Source organism: Mobula hypostoma, chromosome 11 (genome assembly GCF_963921235.1).
Source record: "Mobula hypostoma chromosome 11, sMobHyp1.1, whole genome shotgun sequence".
Taxonomy (NCBI): domain Eukaryota; kingdom Metazoa; phylum Chordata; class Chondrichthyes; order Myliobatiformes; family Myliobatidae; genus Mobula; species Mobula hypostoma.
The window spans coordinates 56740429-56767092 of record NC_086107.1 but is presented as its reverse complement, the minus strand read 5'-3'; the positions used below and the strand labels follow the sequence as shown (position 1 = coordinate 56767092).

General features: G+C 42.7%; 1 protein-coding gene across 2 annotated transcripts in view; it reads left to right on the top strand.

Moving 5' to 3' along the window:
• Positions 1 to 591: 591 nt before the first annotated feature.
• Positions 592 to 26664, top strand: part of LOC134353771 (oxysterol-binding protein-related protein 5-like) — a 139604-nt gene continuing 113531 nt past the window's right edge. The window contains exon 1 of one of the 2 annotated variants that reach the window (XM_063062126.1): positions 592 to 1087. In XM_063062126.1, coding sequence (XP_062918196.1) covers positions 1067 to 1087 — 21 coding nt within the window. In that variant the 5' untranslated portion in view covers positions 592 to 1066. Of the gene's footprint in view, positions 1088 to 20833; positions 20979 to 26664 lie in introns of those variants that run through there. The other variant, XM_063062125.1, reaches the window with a different exon arrangement.

Here is a 26664-nt window from a genome sequence, read left to right as displayed (position 1 = left end):
TTAATTCTTGATTCTGGCATCTGCAGGCTCTTGTGCAGTAGAGAGTACTTGCTGATACTTCCAGCATTTTTGTTGGAGCTGTCGCGCAGAGAACATTTTTTTTTATTTGTGACTCTGGATGCACAGAATCCCCACGATTTGGGGAGCAGCTCTTCCTCCACTGGGAAGAGGAGGTTGGCGAGGAACCCGGCAAAAACTTCCCCGCGTTAAACGGCATGGGCGTCCCTCCGAATTTACCACTGTTGGATTTGTCCTCCTTTTGAGAAGATGGTTATGATTATAGATTCTTGGGTACAGCCTCCTCAATCCAGATGTGCGTTACCAAGCTGTGGATTTGTAATCAAAGATCCTCACTGCCGCGTTTGGAATTGTAATAATACCTCAGTAAAATGAAAGCGTACTTCCTACCCTCTGGATTAGTTGCAATATTATTTTGCTTTTCACTCAATTTGTTAATTTTCATTTATATGCCCTGACTTATGCAACCGACATGAGTGATTGACTATAAATAACAGCTGCGTGCTTCCTCACAGCGCTGACCCAATCCGTGAAGTTAAAATCCTCACCACGTTTTGCCAATTCGTTTCGATTGCTCCCAGTTCTGGCTGTCCTGTGGTATTTCCTGCCACAGGCTCGCAGACAGCTGTAAGGCTGCGAGATGCTAATACTTGTGGGAAGCTTGTGCTCTTAATCTCTTCCAAACAAACTATTTCCCCGGCGACCTGCACCCCAGTTTTCGGCGTTTTTCTTTCGCTCCGTCTGTCCAGCGACAGAGAGACGAGAGGACGTTCCGACAGCGACAGGGAAGGAGGAAAGGATATAGTGGAGAGTGAGGGGGAGGGGTTTTCTAACCACCCTGTCCGAGGAGGCTGAGACATTCCCCCAGCAGCAGCTGAAGTGAGCTCCCGTTCTCCCCCCAACCCCATTGACTTTTGACCGACAACATGACTGTCGAATCATCCGTGAAACGGATCTCTTGGGCCTTCCCGGTATCCGAGGGTCATCTTAAAAGAACTGGGATTTAAAGCAGTTTGCGGCCGGCTGCAGCGCTGCATGTTGAAGTGAGATGCCTTCCATGTTGCAAGAGGTAAGCTGTGTTTGGTCACGTAGGGACGGGGAAACACCTATTCTGATTCCTTTCTGTGTAGTCAGCATCTTCCAAGGTGCTGGGGATATGCATAGCTATTTCTCGCTCGTCCTAAAAAGCATGCCTTGGAAAGTGATGCTGGGCTGGATGTAGATTTCTGTTCCCCTTTCTCCAGGCAAGCCGTTTATCTAGTGCTCTGAACTTGAGTGTCCGGAAGATATGTACATCTGTGTTGTCAACAAAGAGCACCAGCCAACTCCACCATCAACGGCGGGGTTGTGAAAAGATTCCCCACTGTTACGGACAGCAGTTAGAAACAATGGTTCATTCACGGCCAGGCTCCGTTGGCGTGTAACCCTGCTCCGTTGAACTCCTGCCGAGCGAGTGCCTGCACGCACACTCTAGTCCTCAGCAGCAGAAGTTGGCACTCGTCGGATTCGCCCAGCCCAAGTCACTGGCAGGCAGACAGCAGCAACTGGATGTCAGGTTTGACTTTTGTAACGGGGCAGGGCTGGTGGCGTTGGGCCAGCGTCCCGTGATGTTTCCACAGTGGGCGCCGTGTTTCGGGGTGCCGTCTGCTGATCCTCCCATTCACGTTTAGATTTCAGCCCGGGAGTCCGGGGCTGTCCAGTGTGAACGGGCTGAATAATCACCGGGCGAGACGAGTCGAATTGTCCTCTTGTTAACCGTGATAACCGGTCGCACGACATTGTTTTTTAAAAAAAGCATTGGCAAATTACTTGAATCGAAATGATATCTTGGTTTTGATATACAATTTTGTGGAGCCAGCGTTGAGCAATGGTGTTGGGTGGGTGAGGCGGTCTGTGCTCAGAAACGGTTGGTAGCTGGTTCGCGGAGCCAATTTCTCCCGGGCTCGTTATTCCGATACTGTACTAAGTGATTATGCGAAGAGCTGAAGATACGGGTTCCCCTGGTTGCTCATCTCCCTCCCCACCGCCCCGCCAAGGGATCTTTGCAGAGCCAGGATGGAGCGAGTGCGGTTCTTGCAGATTCAGGGCTGGGTGACGTGAATGGGTTATTGGGAACTGGGATGGTGCTGCCGATAGTAACATACCACCGTCCGTAAACTGTGTCCGGAGCGTCATCCACCTGTTACATAGAGCATAGATCAGTACAGTACAGGAACCGACCCTTCGGCCCACAATGTTGTACCCAGCCAAATAAATCAGTAATCAAACAGCGAACTAAACTAATCTCTTCTGCCTACATAATGTCCATGTTCCTCCATTTCACTATTTCACTCACATTCATGTGCCTCCAAACGTCTGTTAAAAGTCCCTAATGTATCTGCCTCTAACACCGCTCCCCCCCCCCCAACCCTGGCAGTGTATTTCAGGTACCCACTACTCTGCATAAAATACTTGCCTCTCACATCTCCTTTAAAATTACCCCCTCTTATCTCGAATCCATGCCCTGTGTATTAGACATTTCAACCATGGGGAGAAAGGTGCTGTCTGTCTACCCTGTTGATACCTCTCATAACCTTACAACCCCCTGTCATATCTTTCCTCAGCTTCTGCTGCTCCAGAGAAAACAACCCAAGTTTGTCCAGCATCTTGTTATAGCACAAGCTCTCTAATCCTGGCAGCATCCTGGAAGACCTCTGCACCCTCTCCAAAGCCTCAATGTCCTTCCTGTAATGCAGTGACCACTGTATGCAATACTGCAGATGTGGCCTAACTAGAGTTTTATAAAGCAGCAATATAAAGCAGAACTCAGTGCCTTGATCCATAAAGGCAAGCATGCCCTATGCCTTCTTAACCATCCTATCAACCCCTGCAGCCACTTTCAGGGAGCTGTGAGTCTGGACCTCAATATCCCTCTACTCATCAACACTGTAAAGAGTCTTGCCCTTAACGGTGTACCGTCTCTCTTCATTTGATCTACCATAGTGCAACACTTCATATTTCGCCATGTTAAACTCTATCTGCCATTTCTCTGCCAATATCTGTAACCGAGCTATATGCCACTATATTCTTTGCCAGTCATCTACACCATCCACAACACCGCCAATCTTTGTATCATCTGCAAACATATTAATCCATCCATCTACATTTTCATCCAAGCCATTATATGCATCACAAACAGCAGTGGTCTGAGTACAGATCCTTGCTGAACACCACTAATCACAGACCTCTGGCTAGAGTAAATCCCTTCAACCACCACCCTCGGTCCTATGGGCAAGCCAGTTCTGATTCCAAATGGCCACTTCACCATTGATTCTGTGCATCATAATCTTGTGGATGAGCCTTCGTGAAGGCCCTTGCAAAAGCCTTACTAAAATCCATGTAGACAACATCCACAGCCCTGTCTTCATCAATCACCCTCATCACTTCATCAAAAAAAAAACTCAATAAAGTTAGTAAGCCATCACTTGCCCTATTGAAAGCCATGCTGGCTCACCCTAATTAGGCCGTGGTTTTCTGAATATTCGTAATCCTATCCCTAAGAATTCTCTCCAGTAACTTCCCTGCCACTGATGTGAGACCTGCCAGTCTATAGTTTCCAGGGTTATCCCTGGTTCCTTCTTGACCAATAGAAATTGCCAGTCCTCTGAGATCTTGCCTGTGACTAGAGAGGACACAAACATATTGGTTAAGGCCCCAGCTATCTCTTCACTTGTCGCTCTCAATAACCTGGGGTATATCCCATCAGGTTCAGCGGACTAATCCACCTCAATGCTCTTTCAGAGACCCCACACTACCTCCTCCTTTCTTTCAAAATGCACTGATCTCCCTGTCCTCCATGTCCTTCTCCTTGGTAATGACTGATGTATTGTAGTCGTTAAGGACTGTACTCACATCCTCCACATCCAGCCGAATATTCTCCTCTTTATTCTTGAGTGGTCCTACCCTCTCCTTAGTTATCCTCTTGCTCCTGATGACTCACCAAGGACTCTTCAAGGCCCCTCCCTGGCTTTCCTAATTCCCTTCTTGTAGTGAGCATTCCCCCTCTCGAGGTTTCAGATCCACAATGGGCAGGTTATTGTAGGTGCGGAGGTATTCAGCCTGGTAAGTAACAGGATGAGATTTGTTTCGAAGCTTTGGTCACTGTGACACATCAACCATTGTGGTATTTATTAGTTTGATATTGCCAAAGTCTGAACTAAAAATATAGAGGATGCTAATTCAAATAGTGCTATTAATAATTTCAAAACTTAAAACTTTGAGCTTCCATTCTACGGGTAGCAGTGCTTTGCAGATAACTGAAGTACTTTTGAAGCTTTTATGGTGAAATGGAGCAGATGAGATGGCCAGCAAATTTTTGTCAACAGCAGTTGGCTGAACAGTGTGTTGAAGTGATGTTGATAAACATTGGCCAGGTTTCCAGAGCTAGCTGCAAAGGCAAAATGTGCAGAACTTGGAGAGCCTGAAATAAAAACAGCAAGGTTTAGAAATATTAAGTCAGCTGGCATCTGTGGGGGGAATAATGGCTCATGTTTCAAATCACTGACCTTTCTTTGGATGCTACTTGAATATCTCCAGCATTCTTACCAGCAATAACTTCCTTGCTCTTCTGTAAAAAAACAAATTTTAGGGTGAAAATTTTTACACCCACCTGTGAAAGTCGATGACTTTGGTATAATGACTTCTCCAGAAGGCAGCTCCTCTGGCTGTGCTGTTGTCCTCAGTACTGCAGTAAAATGTTGGATCTGAAATTTAATCCACATTCTTATGACTGGGAGGTTATGGGCTATGGCTGATACAGTTCTGATGTTTAGGTATTAAAGGAATCACCCTCTTGTTGGATCCTACATTGAATATTGTCAGTGTTAAAACTGGGGACTGAGTTTCCACATCAGATTGGTTTTATTTCCTCAGATTATTATGATTATGAGGACACGCAGTCCCCTTTTATTGTCATTTAGTAATGCATGTATTAAGAAATGATAAAAATGTTTTTCCAGAATGATATCAAGAAAACACATGACAAACCGACTTAAAAACTAAAAAAACTACATAATTATAACATATAGTTACAACAGTGCAAAGCAATACCGTAATTTGATAGAACGGACCATGACACAGTAAAAGTCTCAAAGTCTCTCAAAAGTCCCATCATCTCACGCAGATGGTAAACCTCCAGCACCACCAACTTGCCAATGAGGCATCCCGGAAGCATCCGACCACAGTCCGACTCCGAATCCGCCCGAAAACTCCGAGCCTCCAACCACCTCTTCGACACTGAACACCGAGCACCATCTCTGCCGAGCGCTTTGACCCCGGCAACAGGTGATAGGCAAAGCTGAGGATTTGGGGCCTTCGTCTCCGGAGATTCTCGATCGCACAGTAGCAGTGGCAGCGAAGCGGGCATTTCATCTGGAGAAACTTCTGTTCCTCTGCATTTCTCACGGCTGTCCCCATCAAATCCAGATTGTGCACGGCCCCCTAGTTACACATATCGATATTCATTCGGAACGGTCGCGCACGCTTGCGTCGCGCCGCCATCTTCTCCTCCCTCCTTTGATGACATATGAATTAAAAGGAGTAAATTCATATTTATTCATTTTAGGGAAGGGAACCTGCCACAGGGTTTTGGTGGTGGTGAAACACTTCAACTACTGAGCTTTTAACAGAATAGCTAGGCAGTCTCCCTGGACACCCAAGTTCAAATTCCATTAGACAGCTGCAGAATTAAACAGTGCTTGTAGTTAGTAGTTATGATTGTCTTTAAATTCCCATCTGGTTCGCTGATATAATTCGGAAGAGGAAATCTACCAAACCAACCCAGTCTGGTGTAAGCATTATAGAATGGACTAAAATTATGAGTCCATGGCCGGATCAGCCATGATCTTATTGAATGGCAGAGCAGGCTTGACGAGCCAGATGGCTGACTCCGGCTCCTATTTCTTGTGTTCTTATGTAAAATTTTAAGCTGTTCGCTAAATTGTGTGGGTGGATAACCTCATCCCTGCCCCTGGAGTGATGTTGTTTATTATATCCAAATGTCTGTAGTTCAATCAACCAGTGAAATTGTGTCTGCACGTAGCACATGTCTAAGAGGAGTGGTATGGCTATTTTGTGTTTGGAAGCAAACTACTTTTCAGTTTAGCCTCTCACTGCCAGAGGTGGGAAGGGCTTTAATCCAATACATTATGAGAAACTATGTCCAACATTTTTTTTTGTGTAAGGTCACATTCTGATCATGAGCTAATCAGAAACAAATTGCTAGGACGTCTTTCTACCCACTTCTCCCAAATATTCTTTTTGTTCAGTGTGCAGAGTTCCCTGTAATATTTGCACAAAATGATTATAATTCACGAGCAAGTCCTTAAAATGAGCTAAGATCAGAAGAGAAACCTGACTCTGAAGGACAGTTGATAGTTGTCAGTGGGGTTCTGACATTTAAGATTTGTGTTTACTAAAATTTTTGTTTTGTTTGGGAGTTAAAGGAACCAAAGTACACTAAAACCTTGAGGGTGAGGAAATACTATAGCTGAAAGTGACGTTTTTGTTCCCTTCCAACCATCCAGCCTAAAAGTATTTAAAATTTAATTTGCAGCTTTGTAACTCATAGCATATTTTATTATTTTTCATTGCTAAAAGATTGACCTGAATTTCCTGTGGTGGTGTCCTTTCTCAGGCTTATTCTGGCTGGTGGTCTCTGGCCAGTGGAGTTCTACTGGATTCGTAGTGAGACCTTTGCAATATATACCTTCTGTACTTAACAAAGTTGCCACTGAGTGTATATTCATGGTCTTCTGCTGCTGCAGCCCATCTACTTCAAGGTTAGAAGTACCATGCTTTCAGAGATGGTCTTTTGCGCACCACTACTTAACACTTGGTTACTTGAGTTACTGTCACCTCGAACCATTCTGGCCATTCTACTCTGACCTCTCTCATTAACAAGGCGCTTTCTCCCACAGAACTGCTGCTCACCCGATGTTTCTTTTTTGTTTCTTGAACCATTCTCTGTAAGCTGTAGAGACTGTTGTACATGAAAATCCCAGGAGATCAGTTTCTGAGATACTGAAACCACCGCACCTGACACCAACAGTCATTCCACGGTCAAAGTCATTTAGATCATATTCCTTCCCCATTGTGATGTTTGTTCTGAACAACAGGTGAACTTCTTGACCGTGTCTGCATGCTTTTATCAACTGAGTTGCTGCCACATGAAAAGATTAGATGTATTAATGTGCAGTTATGCAGGTGTATCTAATAAAGTAGCGCATATGTGTGTGTGTGTATTATAGAGATATGTATGTGTACATCTACTGGGATGCTGACTGGATTAGAGGGAAAGTTCTATTGGAGATGTTGGTCAAACGGGTTGTTTTTCTCTGGAGCAGAGAGGATGAAGGGAAATCCGATAGAAATTTATGAGAGGTATAGAGTAGACTGTATCTTTATCCCAGGGTTGAAATGTCTAATACCAGAGGACATGCATTTGAGAGGGGGTTCAGTTAAGAAAATGTGTAGGGCAAGTCTTTTTATTTCACACAGAAAGTAGTGAGGGCCTGGGATGAGTTGCCTGAAGCGTTGGAAGGCAAATATGATAGAGGTGTCTGAGGTTCTTGGATGGACAGAGGAATGGACAGGAAGTAGGAGGATATGGACATTGTGCAGGCAGAAGGAATTAATTTATTTAGGCATTTGTTTACTAAGGTTAATTAGTTTGGCACAACACTATGGGCCAAAGGGCCTGTTCCTGTGCTGTATGGTTCTATGTATCAGACTTCCTTGGCAGTTTTTTCCAGATGCCACGTTATCTGGTGATCAAACTTTATACCCATTGATAAAGGGTCTCGGCCCGAAGCGTCGGCTGTATTCTTTTCCATAGGTGCTGCCTGGCCTGCTGAGTTCCTCCAGCATTTTGTGTGTGTTGCACAAACAGACAACGACTGACAAAGTTTTTAGAGCTATTCCAAACCTATGCAAACTTCTGAGAAAGTAGAGGCATTGTTGTTCCTTCTTTATGATGACTTATGAGCTTGTCTCAGGACAGATTGTCTGACATGTTGATGCCAAGGAACTTAAAACTACAGACCTTCTCCACCTCTGTTCCCCGAATGACGACTGGCTCGTGGACCTCTGGCTTCTTACTCTTGTAGTCAATAACCAGCTCCATGATTTTGCCGACCTAGAGTGAGAGGTGGTTGTTCGGTCAGATTTTCAGTCTCCCTTATATATGCTGTTTAGTCACCACCTTTGATCCGGCCAACAGCAATAGTGTCACCAAAAGTGAGTAGAGCAGAGGGCTGGGCGCACAGCCATGCCTAAAGAGTGACCTGGATCTGCTCCAATTTGCTTACTAACACAACTGATCAACAGCAGATGCCATTTCATTGGATCCAGGTCACTCTTCAGGCAGGGCTGTGTGCTTAGGGTCAGCGGCTTTAAATTCCTTTCTGTCAACCTATCAGAGGAAATGTCCTGTGACCAGCATGTAACTGTCATCTTAAAAAAAAATACGGCAATGCCTCTACTTCCTTAGAAGTTTGTGTAGATTAAGCATGCCACAAAATTTTTTGAGAGAGTTCTGTAATGCAAAGTGACAGGTGTCCTAACTGGTTGCATTGCAGCCTAGCATGGGAGCACCAGTGCTCAGGAGTGGGAACGCCAGTGCTCATTAGGGATTTTTAGGGATGTTTAGATAGGCACATGAGTGTGAGGGAATGGAAAGCTATGGGCATTGTGTGGGAAGAAGGGATTCGTTGAGTTGGCCATTTGATTACTAATTTAATTTGTCTGGCACAACATTGTGGATCGAAGGGCCTGTCTCTGCTGTATCGTCCCAAGAGCAATGAGTTAAATTCTGGGCTGAGAAAAGCAGATAATCCATGCCAGATATTCACTTTGTGTGTAGAAAAGCATTCCATGCAGTGTTTGGGACAAGGCAAAGTCATTACAGATGACAAATAGATGGATTTTATTCAAAGTTGACCTTTACTTGTGATTAAGGAAATAATTTAAATCATATTTTGAATTTTATTTTGCTAGTCAGGTGGATGACCTCAAGTGTGCCTCCTCTTCAAGCACTGGTACATTTTCAGGAGGATGCCATTACATTTTCTATATAATAGTTTAATGGATACTATAAAGAAATAAGAAGAGTACATGGTGGATGGAGAAGGCATTATATGTTTTGGTGATGGTTTTTGTCAAGTGGTATAATGCTTTGATGCATGATTTGATTAAACATGCAGGAAAGGGTGAGTAATAGAGCAATTTTTAACTTGTATATCAATTGAGTTAATTATCTTTAAGATTGTGAATAGATTGAAAGTTTTCAAGATAGAAATTTTTCCTCCAGAAAGGTCATAGTTGGGAGTTTAACATCAAAGGATATATTTTGTATCAAAAAGACAGGCAGGAATGTGTAGGCGGTGGTGTGGCTCTGTTGGTAAGAGATGGAATTACATCTTAAGAAAGTGGTGACATGGGGTCAGAGAATGTCAAATCTTTCTGTGTGGATTGAAAAAACTGCAAGGGTGAAAAAACCATTGTGAGAATCATATATAGGCGTCCAAGTTGTAGTCAAGACATGAGGTTGAGATTGCGAATATAGCTGGGAAATGCATGAAATAAGGGTAATGTCACAATTGTAATGGGGGACTTCAGTATGCAAGGGGATTAGGAAAATCAGGTTGGTGTCAAATCGCAAGAGATGGCTTTTTAGAGCAGCTTGTGCTTGAACCTACTCAGGGAAAGGCTATCTTAGGTTAGGTGTTGTGTAATAACCGAGATCTTTTAGGGAACTTAATGTAAATGAACCCTTAGGAGGCAGTGATCATAATATGATTGAATTTGTACTGCAATTTCAGAGGGAGAAGCACAAGTCAGATGTATCAGTATTGCAATGGAATAAAGGGAATTACAGAGGCATGAGAGAGGAGCTTGCCTAGGTAGATTGGAGGATGTTACTGGCGGGGATGACGACAGAACAGAGGAGGATGAAGTTTCTAGGAATAGTTCACAAGGCGCAGGATAGATATGTCCCACAGAAGAAGTAATTCTTAAGTGGCAGGGCTACGCAATCATGGCTGACAAGGGAAGTTAATGACTGCATAAAAGCCAAGGAAAGGACATATAAGGCAACAAAAGTGAGTGGGAAGTTGAATGATTGGGAAGATTTTAAAATCCAACAAAAGGTAACTAAAAAAGCTTTAAGAAGGGAAATGATGAAATATGAGGGCAAACTAGCCGATAATACAAAGGAGGATACTAAAAGTTTTTTCAGTTATATGAAAAATAAAAGGGAGGTGAGAGTTGATATTGGACCACTGTAAAATGAAGCTGGTGAGGTAGTAATGGGGACATAAAAAATGTCAGAAGAACTTAATGGGTACTTTGGCTTCTGTCTTCACTGTGGAAGACACTAGTAGTGTGCTAGAAGTCCGTGAGTGTCAGACAGCAGGAGTGAGTGCCATTGCTATTACAAAAGAAAACATGCTAGGCAAACTGAAAGATCTTAGGGTGGATAAGTCACCTGGACCAGGTGGACTACATCCCAGAGTTCTGAATGAGGTTACTGAAGAGATAACAGATGCATTGGTTCTGATATTTCAAGAATTACTTGATTCTGGCATGGTCCCAGAGGACTGGAAAATTACAAATGTCACTCCACCCTTTGAGAAGGGAGGAAGACAAAAGAGAGGAAATTATAGGCCAGTTAGCCTAACTTCAGTGGTTGGAAAAGTGTTTGAGTCCGTTATTAAGGACAAGATTTTGGGGTACTAAAATGATAAAATAAGTCAAAGTCAGCATGGTTTCTGTAAAGCGAAATCTTGCCTGACAAATCTGTTAGAATTCTTCGAGGAAGTAACAAGCAGGGTAGACAAAGGAGAGGCAGTGGATGTCATTTAGATTTTCAGAAGGCATTTGATAGAGAGCCTCACATGAGGCTGCTTAACAAGATAAAATTCTATGGTGTTACAGAAAAGATACTGGCATGGATAGAGGAATGGCTGACAGGCAGAAGGCTGTGAGTGGGAGTAAAGAGGGCCATTTCTGCTTGGCTGGGGGTGACTACTGGTGTTCCTCAGGGGTCAGTATTGGGACCACAGCTTTTCACATTGTTTGTCAATAATTTAGATAATGGAATTGATGGCTTTGTAGCAAACTTTGCAGATGATACAAAGATAGGCGGAGGGGTAGGTAGTGTTGAGGAAGCAATGCGATTGCACCAGGACTTAGACAAATTGGAAAAACGGGCCAAAAAGTGGTAGATGGAATACAATGTTGGGAAATGTATGATAATGCATTTTGGTAAAAAGAGCAATAGTGCAGACTATTATCTAAATGGGGAGAAGGTTCAAACATCAGAGGTGCAAAGGGACTTAGGAGTCCTCCCAGAAGGTTAATTCATAGGTTAAGTCTGTGGTAAAGAAGGCAAGTGCAATGTTGGGATTTATTTCAAGGGGAGTGGAATATAAAAGCAAGAAGATAATGCTGAAGCTTTATAAAACACCAGTCAGGCCGCACTTGGTGTACTGGCAATAGTTTTTGGCCCCATATCTCAGAAAAGATGCATTGTCATTGGAGAGAGTCCAGAGGAGGTTCACGAGGATGATTCCAGGAGTTAAGGGGTGCATATGAGGAGCGTTTGGCAGCTTTGGGCCTGTACTCACTGGAATTTAGAATAATGCGGGCGGGGGGGTCTCATTGAAACCTACCGAATGTTGAAAGGACTAGACAATATGGTTGTGGAGGGGATGTTCCCTCTGGTGGGGGTATCCAGAACTAGAGGATACAGCTTCAAAACTGAGGGGCCATATTTAAAACAGAAGTAAGGAGAAATTTTTTTAGCCAAAAAGTGGTAAATCTGCGGAATGCTCTGCCACAGACTGCAGTGGAGGCCAAGTGGAAGTTGATAGGTTCCTGATTGGTTGGGGAATCAAGGGATATGGTGACAGGGTAGGTGTATTGGGTTGAATGGGATCTGGGTGCAATGAGCTGAATGGCCTAATTCTGCTCCTATGTCTTGTGATCTAATGAACAAGGGCACATTTAATGAGATAGATTTAGATAAACATCTGTTCACATGTCAGTCTTTACCTGATATTTAAATTATTCATCATGCTTGTATTAAAGAGGAAGAAGAGCAAACAATGCCTGGTATTTGAGATTTCTATAAAGCTGACTTCCTTGTAATGAGACTGAGGCCATCCAATTAAATGGGAGGGGGCAGGTTGAGGGAATAATGAAAGAAACAGACTCTGTGAGTTTGGAAATAAGGGATTGGAAGATGCTGTAAATCTTGAGTGATGCACAAAATCATGGAGGAACCCAGCAGTCAGGTGGCATTGTAATTGGTCTTGGCCCAAAATGTTGACTGTTCGTTTCCCTCCATTGATGCCCTCTGACCTGCTGAGTTCTTCCACCATTTTGTGGGAGAATCTGAGTTTAACATGATACAGACGTAGGGTGTACTTCTACCAGCTCCAAACTGGAGAAGCGATGTTCAGGATTGTGTTGAGAACCTCAGGGCCATGGTTTGGGAGTTCTCATGGACCAGGCATAAATGTCCAAATGAGCAGACCATTTCCCAATCTACCCACCTGTTCGTTGAACCCATACAAGGGGTGATTGATAATTTCGGGGCTTAAGGTAGAAGGAGTCAATTTTAGAAAAATTATTTTTCAACATAGTCCCCTCCTATATTTACACATACACACTTAGTCCAGCGGTCGTGGAGCATACGGATCCCTTCTTTGTAGAAGTTGGCATCTTGGACGTCCAGAAATTGGTCCACAGCAGGGGTGATTGATAAGTTTGTGGCCTACGGTAGAAGGAGATGAGTTATTACCTTCAAACTTTCTGCATCATCACTCAAAAGTTGAACTGTACGTGCATTTATCAAATGCTGTATAACTCATCTCGTTCTACCTTGGGCCACAAACTTATCAATCACCCCTGCAGTGAACCACTTTCTGGAGGTCCACGATGCCGACTTCTACAAAGAGGGATCCGTATGCTCCACGACCACTGGACTAAGTGTGTAAATGTAAGAGTGGACTATGTTGAAATATAAATGTGCTAGGTTTTGTAAAATTGACTCCTTCTACCTTAGGCCACGAACTTATCAATTCCCCCTCATACCTATCTCACCTGTGGAAGCATCTGCAGTTCTCACTTCAGCTTCATCAGCCTCATCAGAACTCCCAAGATTGGAGGGAAGTAAAGTTTAAGAACAGATAGCTCTGATGGGTGGCTCACATTGTTAAGCAGCTGTGGATGAAGGAGAAAGGGACAAAGTAAAACTAAAATAAAATGTGACAACTAGTTTGGATCCCGATGACTGGGAAAAGGAGCAACGTGACATTAAAAAAAATATAGGAGTGACAAAAAGAGAGAGTGGAAGAAAATATACAGGTTATATAAATACTAAGTCAATATTGATAATACTTTATATAGTGGAACCTATGAGCAATTTAGGCTTCTTGATAACCAAGAACAAAATTATAAACAGGAATAAATGGTGAAACTGTTGGCTTATTTACTGGAGATGAAGTGGATACCCATGCTGACATTCCAGCTTTGAATGTAAACACGAGGAATTCTGCAGATGCTGGAAATTCAACCAACGCACATCAAAGTTGCTGGTGAATGCAGCAGGCCAGGCAGCATCTCTAGGAAGAGGTACAGTCGACGTTTCGGGCTGAGACCCTTTGTCAGGACTAACTGAAGGAAGAGCTAGTAAGAGATTTGAGAGGGGGAGGGGACGGGGAGATCCAAAATGATAGGAGAAGACAGGAGGGGGAGGGATGGAGCCAAGAGCTGGACAGGTGATTGGCAAAAGGGATACGAGAGGATCATGGGACAGGAGGTCCGGGGAGAAGGAAAAGGGGGGGGGGAACCCAGAGGATGGGCAAGGGGTATAGTCAGAGGGACAGAGGGAGAAAAAGGAGAGAGAGAGAAAGAATGTGTGTATATAAATAAATAACGGATGGGGTACAAGGGGGAGGTGGGGCATTAGCGGAAGTTAGAGAAGTCAATGTTCATGCCATCAGGTTGGAGGCTACTCAGCTTGGAGGAACAACACCTTATATTCCGTCTGGGTAGCCTCCAACTTGATGGCATGAACATTGACTTCTCTAACTTCCGCTAATGCCCCACCTCCCCCTCAGACCCCATCCGTTATTTATTTATATACACACATTCTTTCTCTCTCTCTCTCTCTCCTTTTTCTCCCTCTGTCCCTCTCACTATACCCCTTGCCTATCCTCTGGGTTTTTTCCCCCCCTCCCCCTTTTCCTTCTCCCTGGGCCTCCTGTCCCATAATCCTCTTGTATCCCTTTTGCCAATCACCTGTCCAGCTCTTGGCTCCATCCCTCCCCCTCCTGTCTTCTCTTATCATGTTGGATCTCCCCCTCCCTCTCCCACTTTCAAATCTCTTACTAGCTCTTCCTTCAGTTAGTCCTGACGAGGGGTCTTGGCCCAAAACGTCGACTGTACCTCTTCCTAGAGATGCTGCCTGGCCTGCTGCGTTCACCAGCAACTTTGATCTGTGTTTCCAGTTTTGAAGTAGTGTTTAGAATTCACCGAAGTACCAAGCAAGATAACAGAGAAAAAGGAAATGACAGTGCTAAATGATTACCACTATGATGCCGTGGGAAATCAGAATCAGGCTCGTGTATCCCCTTCTTGATGGTAGTAACAAGATGAGTCCTGTCCTGGATGGTGAGGTTCCTTAATGATGGATGCCACTTTCTCGAGGCGCTGTCTCTTGGAGATGCCCTTGATGGTGAGGAGGGTTGTCCCCGTGCTGGAGCTGGTTGAGTGTAGCCTCTTGCAATCCTGTGCATTGGAAGCTCCATAGCAAACTGTGATACAACCAGTCTCCACCATACAACTATGGAAATTTGAAAGACTCTTGAGAGATGTACATCTAATGAAGTATGTCTGCTGATTGTGATTGCTTTGATGTGTGGGTCTCAAGCTAGATCCTCCAAGATTTGACACCCAGGAACTTAAAGCAGCACGCTCTTTCTACAGCTGACCCCTCAATGATGATTGCTGTGTGTTCTTGTGTCTTCCCCTTCCCAAAGTCTACAATCAGCCCTTTGGTTTTGCTGACGTTGAGTGCAAGGTTGTTGCGACACCCCTCAACCCAACCAATCTACCTAGCTCCTCTTGTGTGAAGCAAACGTAGTTAAAGCTGCACAGGTGGCCTTGGAGAAGACATTGTTTACTTGCCAGTTGATGTTAGACTGTGCCTTAACCATTGTGATCAATGTATCTTTTTTTAGGAAGAATGGCTTTAGAAGAAATAGAATGTAGATTTACCAGAAATAAAATCTCTGCTTCACATGGAAAGAACTAGAGTTGCATTACCTGGAATTCAGGGTTTTAAGGGCAAGTGTAATGTTTAAAGAAAGAAATGATTTCTGCTGGTGGCCAGATATGGATTCAGGCCTCTCTGCTATTGAGTTATGTAACACTTCCACATATGAAAGGGCGATTGACTCTTGTTTAATTGGTCTTTATCTGTACAGATTAGTTCAAATTTAGTCACGCCTTTACCGTGAGAGCCACCAGGAACTAGAACATTTTTGAATGCAGTTTCTTTATTTGAAAGAGCATAGGTTGCTGTCCATTTGATAGATTAACTAATCAGTCAGTTGTTCTCGACTTCCATTTTATCCCTCCTTTTTGTTTCTAGAACTTTCCCCACCATCAAGATAAAATCTGGATTATCTTTGCATTTTTTTTGTGTAAATAAGGGTGTAATGTTTGCACTTTTACAGTTCTCAGTCACTACCTCTGAACCTGCATGTGTTTCAAATGTAATGGCCAAGGCCTCAGTAATTTCTTGTCTCTGCTTCTTTGGATGTATTCCATCTGGACCAAGTAATTTACTCAAACTACGTGCGGCTATTATTTTCCTTTACTCGATCGTGCTTTGCTCCAATTCCAGCTGCATTTTCTACCTTGGTAAAAACTGACAGGAATTATTGATTTCACACCTCAGCTATGATCTCTCCTCCCACAGGAGAATTTCCTTCAATCTCTTATCAGCCACATTTTTCTTGTATAACATATTTTTGTTTACATGTCTGCAGGATATTTTTGGATTTCCTTTTACTGTTTGCTGCCAGTTTGTTACATTCTATCTCTTTGCATTTAATTTTTCTTTTTCTATTTCCCTTCTGAATTTGGTTCAGAAGTTGCCATCTGTCACATGCACCTTTTTTCAGCTCCTTCTTTATTCTGTAGCTTTCTGGGCAGACATGGATGTCTGGCTTTGATTTCCTAACCTTGGAGAAGTCTATCTTTTCGTTAGCTGAAATATCTCCATCTTAAATCCTTTCCATTGCTCCGTAAGATTTGCCTGCCAAGTTTTGATTCTAATTTACCCACTCACATCTATCAAAACTGACTCTTCTCCATTTGTCCTTTTCTATTTAAGAATATTTAATGTTATTAACACAGTTATTGACATTACATCTGCTCTCCCCCCACCATCTTGCTCCACTGGGCCTTGCTGTTTCCCGAACCAAGTCTAGCATGCCACAGTGGGTCAGAAACTAAGAGATCAAAAACATTCCTTTTTGGACTTGATTGTTATTCCAGTATATATTAGGAGAACTGAAATTCCTCCACTACTCTGTCGCATTGGCTCATCTCTCTGAATTTTCACCTGTATATTTTTGCTACTACCTGGTGACAAAAATCGACCTACTTATGTAATCATTCACATCAAATGTGTGATGATATTCTGCACTTCCTTGTAAGAGTAGTGCTTTAACACTTGAAAGCTGACACCGTCAAGGCCAAAGAAACCTGTTTAATTGCCATCCTAGCCATTATCTTAAATATTCTGTCACTTTCATCACTGGAGAATGGTGTACCTGTTACAAACTCCACTGAAGGAACTGGTCAAGGCAACTTTGACAGCACATCTTTAACCTACAATATTTGCGAGTCAACAAAACATCAGCAGGTATCAGAGAACATCTCTGTCCCCTTCCAAGTTTTGGGCCATCCGTACCCAGAAGTACATCATTGGCCTTCACTGGTGATTGAAAATCTCGGAACGCTGTTTAATGCTATTGTGCAAGTTCTCACTGTACAGATTGCTGCATTAAGCAATTTCAGACGAGCGTCGAATCATTTTAATGTCCTACGAAGGAATAAAAATGAATTATTTAGCCAGACTGTCCATGATCCTGTAGTTCCCTTCACTGCCAGCTGTGTCTTCATTCAGTCTCTATCTAATATTATTTTCATCCAAGCTCCCCACTGCTCATGAGAATCAGAAATGTTCCAAAATAAATTAACTGTAAAATATTGGCTGCCTATCTACTGCTTTACCTTGGCAATGCAGGTCCATATCCCACTACAAGCTTTGATGGTCTTCCTCGCTATCCACGCCATCCCTAATCTTACTGTCACACAAATTTTCAGAACCAGTTTACCACATTATTATCTAATCATTGATATAGATGACAAATAGCAACAGGCCCAGCAACAATCCCCATTGCACTCCACTAGTCACAGGCCTCTAGCCAAAGGAGCAACTATCTGCTACCATTCTCTGTCTTCTCCCACTAAGACAAAGTTGAATCCAATTTACTACTTCATATCTCAATGCCAAGTGAATGAACCTTTTTGACCAGCCTCCCATGTGGGACTTTTGTCAAAGGCCTTGCTAAAATTTGAGCTCCCTGAACCTGTCAGCCTTGCCTTTTATTCGAACAGGAACATACAAACTTTGTGCTCTCAATAGTTCACTTTTGAAGGCCTAAGCATCACTTTGCCAGAAAACAATGTCTCCCAGTCCACACTTGCCAGATCCTTTCTGATGCCATCAAAATTGGCCTTTGTCCAAGTTAGAATCTCAGTCCCATCATTCTCCATAATTATCTTGAAACTAAAGGAGTTATGATCGCTAGATCCAAAGTGTTCTCCTAGGCACACTTCTGTCACCTGTCCTGTCTGATTACCAATAGGAGATGCAGTATCTCACTCTCTAGATGAGAACTCTATATATTAATTAGGAAAGTTCTTGGACACATTTGACTAACTATTCCATCCAGTCCTTTTACGGTACAGGAGTCCCAGTCAATATTTGGAAAGTTAAAATCATCTACGATCAGAGCCCTATTTTTCTTGCAACTGTCCACTACCTCTCCGCAAACTCACTCTTCTAAACCTCTCTGACATGGTCAGCCCTTTCTTATTCCTCAGTTCCACCCACATAGCGTCAGAAGCAAACACTGCCAAGACATTTTGTTTAGTAGATAAATGTAAAATAGATGTTATGAATTTGATGAAGTATCTACCCAAACTTAAAAGTAAGTGTGGTTTCTCATATTAGTGCCTGATACAAAGAAATCTATGTTCAAAGAGCCCTCAGTAATTTCTAAACACTTTCCTTCGGCAACTTTTCAATGCCCTTAAATTGCAAGCCAGAGGAAATAATCTTCACAGTTTTTTAAATATTTTATTAAATTCATGGCTTGCTGTATAAAATCATGTCAATTAAATAATTGTGAAATGGTGGGAGATGTTTCCTCAGAAGCGTGATTATGTGCTTTCTACAGCTCCCCCCGTACCATTAAATTTCCCCATGTTTGTTTTTAAGTAGTGCAGCTGAGTTAAAGAGCACGGAAACACATTTGCCCTTCTAGTGTGTGCCAAACTGTTTTCTGCCTTGTCCCATTGATCCACACTTGTATCATAGCCCTCCGTACCTTTCCATCCATGTCCTTATCCAAACGTCCCTAAAATGTTGCAATCGAACCTGCATTCACCACTTCTGCTGGCAGCTTGTTCCACATTCGCACCACCCTCAGAGTGAAGGTGTTCTTCCTCCGATTCCCATTATTACATTACATCACTTATGTCATTATTTTATTTTTGAATAACAAACAGAATAAACAGTAAGTGTGTGCTTTAGACATCTGCTCCATGTAGCTGAGAGTATGAATTAATAGCTGATATGAAGAAATAGTTATAGAGTACAGCACAGAAATGGGCCCTTCGGCCCATCTAGTCTGTGCTAAACCATTTAAACTGCCTCCTCCCATCAACCTGCATCAGGACAATAGCACTCCCTACCCCTTCTGTCCATGTACCCTTCCAAACTTCTGCTAAACATTGAAATTGAACTTGCATGCACCCCTTGCGCTGACAGCTCGTTCCACACTCTCACGACCCTCTGAGTGAAGATGTTTCCCCTTAAACTTTTCACCTTTCACCCTTAACCCATGATCTCTGGTTTGGTTCCACTCAACCTCAGTGGAAAAAGCCTACTCACAATTATCCTATCTATACCCCTCATAATTTAGTATACCTCTATCAAATCTCTGCTCAATCTTCTGTGTTCCAAGGAATAAAGTCCTAACCTATACAAGCTTTCCTTATAACTCAGGTCCCCCAGACCCAGCAAATTATGGACCTGTATTCCTGGATTCCCCCACACTATAGAAGTTTGTCAAAGTTTTATGTGTCATGCCAAATCTTCGCAAGCTCCTAAGGAAGTGAAAGTGCTGCTGTGCTTTTTTTTGCAATTGAACTTGCATGCTGAGCCCAGATAAGGTCCTCTGAAATGATCACACTGAGGAATATAAAGATGCTGACCCTCTCCTCTTCCGGTCCTTTGGTGAGGACTGGCTCATGAACCTATCGTTTCCTCCTCCTGAAGTCAATAATCAGCTCCTTGGTCTTGCTGACATTGTTTTCATGCCATCACTCAGCTGCATTTTCAATCTCCCTCCTATATGCTGATTCAGCCTACAACAATGATGTCATCAGCAACCTTGAACATGGCACTGGAACTGTGCTCAGCCGCACAATCACAAGTATAAAGTGAGTAGAGCAGGGGGCTAAGCACACAGCCTTGTGGTGCACCTGTGCTGATGAAGATCGTGGAGGAGTTCTGTTGCTAATCCGAACTGACTGGAGTCTGCAAGTGAGCAAATTGAGGATCCAATTGCCCAAGGAGATATTGAGGCCAACATATTGAATTTATTGATTAGGTTTGAGGAGGTGATGGTACTGAATGCCGAATTGTAGTAGATAAAGAACATCCTGATGTATGCGTCTTTGGTGTTCAGATGTTCTAGGGCTGAGTGAAGAGCCAAAGAGATGGCAGCTGCTGCTGTGGACCTGTTGCTCTGGGAGGCAAATTGGAACAATATTCAGTCTAATTAACTCACCCATAACAGGCAGAATCTTCCACACATTTGCTCCTTAAAAAAAAAACACAAACTCTGAAAACTATTTCAAATTGCTGCCATTAGGTTTAATGGTGAGCATTGCATGAAGATCTTTTGCCGAATTATAGAAGGCTACGTTGGAGCTCTTTTCTAATACAGTCATTTGGATGTTCTTTCAAATTGATTCTTCTTTGCAAAATGCACCAAGTGACTCTGTGGTCAGAGCCTCTTGCTAACTAATCAGCCTCAGTTAAGAGATCACTCCTTGGAGGAGGGACTCTTCTGCCATATCTCGGTTTAAATTGGATACATATATCTTATAATTAGCCTTCTGAAACCTTGGTTTGCTTAATGGTTTTCTCAACAGAAATTTAAACATTGAAATGTTGTGGATAAACATACTATTATTACAATTGTACCCTCTAGCAAAGCACTTTAACTGTAATATACTTGGCATGTAATTAGTATTTGGGAATAAAACTATCCTTTGTTTTTTTTATTTTAATTTGACAAATGATTTCTCTGGTGTATTTAATCCTGTAGTTTTACCGGCGTATCTACAAAGGATTGTGCAGCAGATTGTGATCCAATACTGCTAAAAGCATTTGCTTTGTCTGGTTTTGCACATCACAGACAGTTTAACCAAGAAGCACAGCAGCTCTGGAGTGACCTTTAAAATTTGCCATTATGAGACCTGTTCCGATAAGTGAAACCTTCAGAAACCAGGAGTGGACCAAGATTTTAGATGCAAGGCAATGGAAGGTTAGCGTCATCGGTCTCTGCAGCTGTCTCTCAGCCTACTTGACTTATTTTTGCCTCTGATATCTGACTCCATCTGTCACTGCTACCTCTTTCTGTGAGTCTTTTTGGTGCCTCTCTCCTTCTTGAGTGTTTGTTACTCTTTCTGTGTTTCATCTTCCTTCGCTGCTGTCCACTGTGTTTTGCTGATGGGAAAGTTTTGTTTGTGTGTGCAGTGTGACAGAATGGTAGGGCAAGGCTGAGAAATAGAAAATGGTGTGAAGTTCATATATTTAATGCAAGGCAAAAGCAATGGTTTAAAATAACAACGGGTTACAAAATGGATCGTGAAATGGATCAAAGAGGGAATCCCTGCATTTCTTTAAAATAAGAAGATATCATTGATCTTGGGAATTATTCCTGCAATCAGTCAGTGAAGGATATTTAAAGCATTTTGAAGTGGGGTGAGGATATCTGAACAGTGGGATTGACAATTGAATGTAGGGTACTACATGGGCGCTGATAATCCATTGCTAAAGGTGAGGAATATCAACCCAGAATCATTGCTGCCCACGTCAGGAAGTTTGATTATTTGGTGATCTCGGGTTATTGACTGTGAATTTTCAAACATGCCAAGTAGCATTGTTGTTATATCAGGAATTCTGAGTTAACTGCAGGGAATGGACAATACAACCTTGTGTCTAATAGACCTTCAGTCCTTTTGTATCACAATAGTAGGACACCCTCTTGATAATCTAAAGGGACTTTGAATCAAGTGTTCGTGTAAGTTCAGAAGAAATGGATGGACCTTATTCAAACATTCAAAATCCTAATGGAGTTGAGGGGGTGGATGTTGAGATATTGTCGCAAGTGGGAGAGTCATGTACAAGAGCATACAGTTACAAGATAGGGGGCCAATTATTTAAAATTGAAAACTTCTGTTGGAGAATAGTAAATCTAGTGGAATTCTCTTGCCAAGAGCATGGTCAAGGCCAGAGCATTAGATATACTTAAGGTAGAGATGGGTAGAAAGATCAAGGAATAGAGGTGTATGGCCCAGAAGAAGAGCTGAGGCCAGCATTGATCAGCCACGGTTATATTGCATAATGAGGAAGTCCTGAGGGACATGGTACCCATTCCTGACCATTTTCTGTGTTCTTGCGAATCATTTAAGATCTAATCTTGTACATGCTTTTCAGTGATGTCAGTTTGGCTTCAGACATGTGGCATTGGCAGGGCTGTAGTTGTTGCGTTCACTCTGCAGACAATCTAGAAGATTTATTATGTGCTACTCTGAAGTTTGGGCGCACTGTGTGTGGAATCTTTCTCCTCACCCCAACCCCACCTCTTCTCTCTGTCCCACTTCATCATTGGCTGTGAGATTAACACAATAGGGGGTGGGGGGAGAGACTGAGCACTGACTCTTCTCGTTGAGCAGATATAAGCTGACCTCATTTGTTAAGCTTCCTTTGCTTTGATTATCTTTTCACTCTGCATTAAAATGTCATCTGAAGACCTGGAATGCTGAATGGAGAAAATGAGCTTCATAAAGAATATCAGAGGATTTTTCCAACTTCTGATTACAGTATTTCCCAACTTCCCAGATTCTGTGATGATGTAGAGTGATATACCACCTGGTGTAATCCTGGGGTACAAAGTGTGAGATCTATTTTTGATTTTACTGACAAAGATGCTCTTAGTAGATAGTAACTGGCCATTACGATTGGTTACAATAGACAATAGGTGCAGGAGTAGGCCATTCGGCCCTTCGAGCCAGCACCGCCATTCACTGTGATCATGGCTGATCATCCACAATCAGTATCCTGTTCCTACCTTATCCCCATAACCTTTGATTCTGCTATCTTTAAGAGCTCTATCCATCTCTTTCTTGAAAGCATCCAGAGACTTGGCCTCCACTGTTTTCTGGGGCAGAGCATTCCCATATATCCACCACTCTCTGGGTGAAAAAGTTTTTCCTCAACTCTGTTCTAAATGGCCTACCCCTTATTCTTAAACTGTGGCCTCTGATTCTGGACTCAACCCTCAGCGGGAACATGCTTCCTGCCTCCAGTGTGTCCAATCCCTTAATAATCTTATGTGTTTCAATAAGATCCCCTCTCAGCCTTCTAAATTCCAGAGTATACAAGCCCAGTCTCTCCAATCTTTCAACATATGACAGTCCCACCATCCCGGGAATTAACCTTGTGAAAACCTTGTTACAAAGTTGGTGGAGTGTAAAATCAGCCAGAATGCCCCTCTCAATGGTCAAAGTTCGCTTCTGTTAACAAGGATCTCTGTGGGTTTGGGTACAGACAGGATCAGGTAGGATAGATCATCAACGAATTACATTTATATAATAAAGCAATCTTCTGGACAGCCAACATTGAATAGAGAAACAGCTTTTCATGTCTTTGGCCTTTCACCAGAACTGCCTGGGAAGAGAGTTTTTTTAAATGGGTACTGTTGCAGATAGCTCAACCAAAATAACCATCCAAGAAGCCTGTGATGCCTTGTGAGAGATCTTTGATCCTGTGGTAGTTCTACATCCAGACCCAGCAGACAGAGACTGAGAGCCTTCATAAAATATTAAACTTTGTGGAGGTATTTAAAACCAACTGAAATAAAAAAATCTTTTGAAAAATTTTGCGTCAATAGCCAAGAGAATTGGAAAATGATCATTCTGTAATGACCTCTGCTGCTTGAGCCAGTCCCCATCGGAGGATCAGAGATGGTGGGGTCAGCAGTTTTAAATTCCTTAGTGTCATTATTTCAGGGGATCGGTCTTCAGTCCAGCATGCAAATGCCATTACAGAGAAAGCACGGCAGCGCCTATACTTCCTTAGAAATTTGCCAAGATCGGACATGACATCTAAAACTTTGACAAACTTTTATAGATGTGTAATAGGAGAGTATTTTGACTGGCTACATCACAGCCTGGTATGGAAGCACTAATGCACTTGAACAGAAAATTCTACTAAAGTAGTGGATACGGCCTATTCCATCTTGGATAAAGCCTTCCCATCATTGAGCACATCTACATGAAGCATTGTTGAAGGAAAGCAGCATCCATCATCAGGAACCTCTACTAGGGTCATGCCCTCTTCTTGCTGCTGCCATCATGAAGAAGGTACAGGAGCCTCTGGACTCACACCACCAGGTTCAGGAACAGTTATTACCCCTCAACCATCAGGCTCCTGAAACATGGGGGATAACTTCTCTCAACTTCACTTGCTCCATCATTGAAATGTTTCCACAACCTATGGGCTCACTTTCAACGACTCTTCATCTCATGTTCTCAATATTTGTTGCTTATTTATTATTATTATTTTCGCTTTTCTATCTGCACAGACTGTTGTCTTTTGCACATTGGTCATTCATCCGTCCTGTTGGGTGTGGTCTTCCATTGATTCTATTGTGTTTCTTGGATTTACTGTGTATGCTCGCAAGAAGACGAATCTCAGGGTTGGCTATCAAAGTACGTACAGCATATGTACTTTGATAGTAAATTTAATCTGAACTTTCAACTTTGAAGAAGATGCTCTAAACCTCCAGAGATTTCCATTTGTGTATTTGTACTGGAAGGAGAGATGAATGGTGTAGGTCTTGGAGTAACACTTGAATCTGCAATTTTCTGTCTTTGAATAAAGAAAAAGACTGTAATCAGAAATAAAAGTCCAGAGACTGGAAGGAGATTGTCCACTCTTTTATAATTTTATTCTTTTTAGTAACTACATGATATTTTTAATATTAACTGAATTTTGAAGAGTGCTTTTGAAGAGTCCAGGTTTAAAATGCCATTGCAATAGTTACACCAACAGACCTCGGATAGTCAGGATGCGCAACTGCTCCACCCTCCTCATCATCCTCAACATGAGTGCCCCCCAGGGCTGTGTGCTGCAGAGCAAAACACCCAGATAATCATATTGTCAGGTTTGCCAATGACTCAACAGTCAAGGGGCTCATCACCAACAACAATGTGATGATCTACAGAGAGGAGGTGGAAGAGCTTGAGGTCTGGTGCCAGGCAAATAATTGTTTCCTCAATGTCAACAAGACAAAGGAGATGGCTACTGACTTCAGGAGAACTCGCACCACTCACACCCTCCTTTACATTGGCGGCACAACAGTGACAACTGCAAGCAGATTTCAGCTCCTGGGAGTTAACATCACACTCAAACTCTCATGGTCCCAGAACATATCCTACACAATCAAGAAAGCTCACCAACACATCTACTTTTCGAAGAGGCTGAGAGAGCTGGACCTCTGACGTCATTTTCTAGATGCATTGCACTATAGGGAGCATCCTAACATGCTGCTTCACTGCATGGTATGGAAACTGCACGGCAGTGGACAGGTAGGATCTACAGCAGGTAGTCATACCACAGCACCAGCCTACCAACCATCAAGGACATAGGTACAGAAATGTGCTGGAAAAGGGGTGGCAGCAGCATCATGAAGGATGCCACACCCCTGCCTTCCCCACCCCCCCACCCCCGCTCCGCTCATGAACTGTTTGTCCCACTCCTGCCGGGGAAGAGGGTACATAATATCCACGCCAGAACAACCAGACTCAAAACCAGTCACTTTCCCCAAACACTAAGGCTGATCAACACCTCCACCCACTAACCCAACCCTCCACACACACACACACACACACACACACACACACACACACACACACACACACACACACACACCCCCACCCACCACCACTACTTTATCATTTCCTGTCTGTCACCTTATGGTCATACAGTCAATTGACGTATATAAGCTATCTTAAGGATGCATATTTATTGTGTTTTTAATTATTAATTTTACAGTGTTCTTTATCTTATTGTGTTTTTTTGTGCTTCATCGGTCTGGAGTAACAATTATTTTGATCTCCTTTACACTTGTGTACTGGAAATTACGTTAAACAATCTGGACATTACAATGGCAAGAACAGGGTTTGGACATTTGAGGGAAGGAACGATAGAATGGAGTGGTGATGTTGGATGTAGCAGAAGATGCACAATTTGTACTATTTTGGACGCTGAAGTCCATGTGATGTACAATGCTGTGTAGGTGGGATGTTGCAGGTTTCCTCTTGTATGTTGGTTGCTTCAGGGGAACAAGGCACAAAATATACAATAATCCAATAAATACCTATTCTTGTAAAATGCTACATCCAACTCCAGCCAGGGTTGTCTGGGCATTGCAATAAACTATAAATTCAGAAGGGCATGGTGAATCCAAAAGTAAATGACTGCGGATGCTGGGAATCTGAAACACTTGGCAAGTCGTGGTGGAAGAGAAACTGAGATAATGATTCACGTCAATGATCTTTCAATAGCTTCTGTTTCTCTCTGCAGAAGCTACTCGTTGCTTGAACTGATGCATATTTCCATTATTTTCTGTTTTGATTTGTGGTTTGGTGTGGGTGAGGGAGTGGAATCTCTAACCTCATTTCCAGAAATGAATAGTGCAGAACTCCCTACGAAAATGGGACAGCATCATGTAGGACAAGATAATCCAGCATCTAATCAGCAAAGCGATTTAAGCTGTTAGGGCTATGTAGTATATTTTTTTATTTAATCTTCTGCAATGTATTTTTGCATCGGGTTAAGGATTGCTTGATGTGTTCCTGGTTATTTGGCAGGGGAAGGGTTACTCTGTGCAATTGAATGGAGTTCCTGTTTATTCAACAAGGTATGATTCAATACAACTTCAA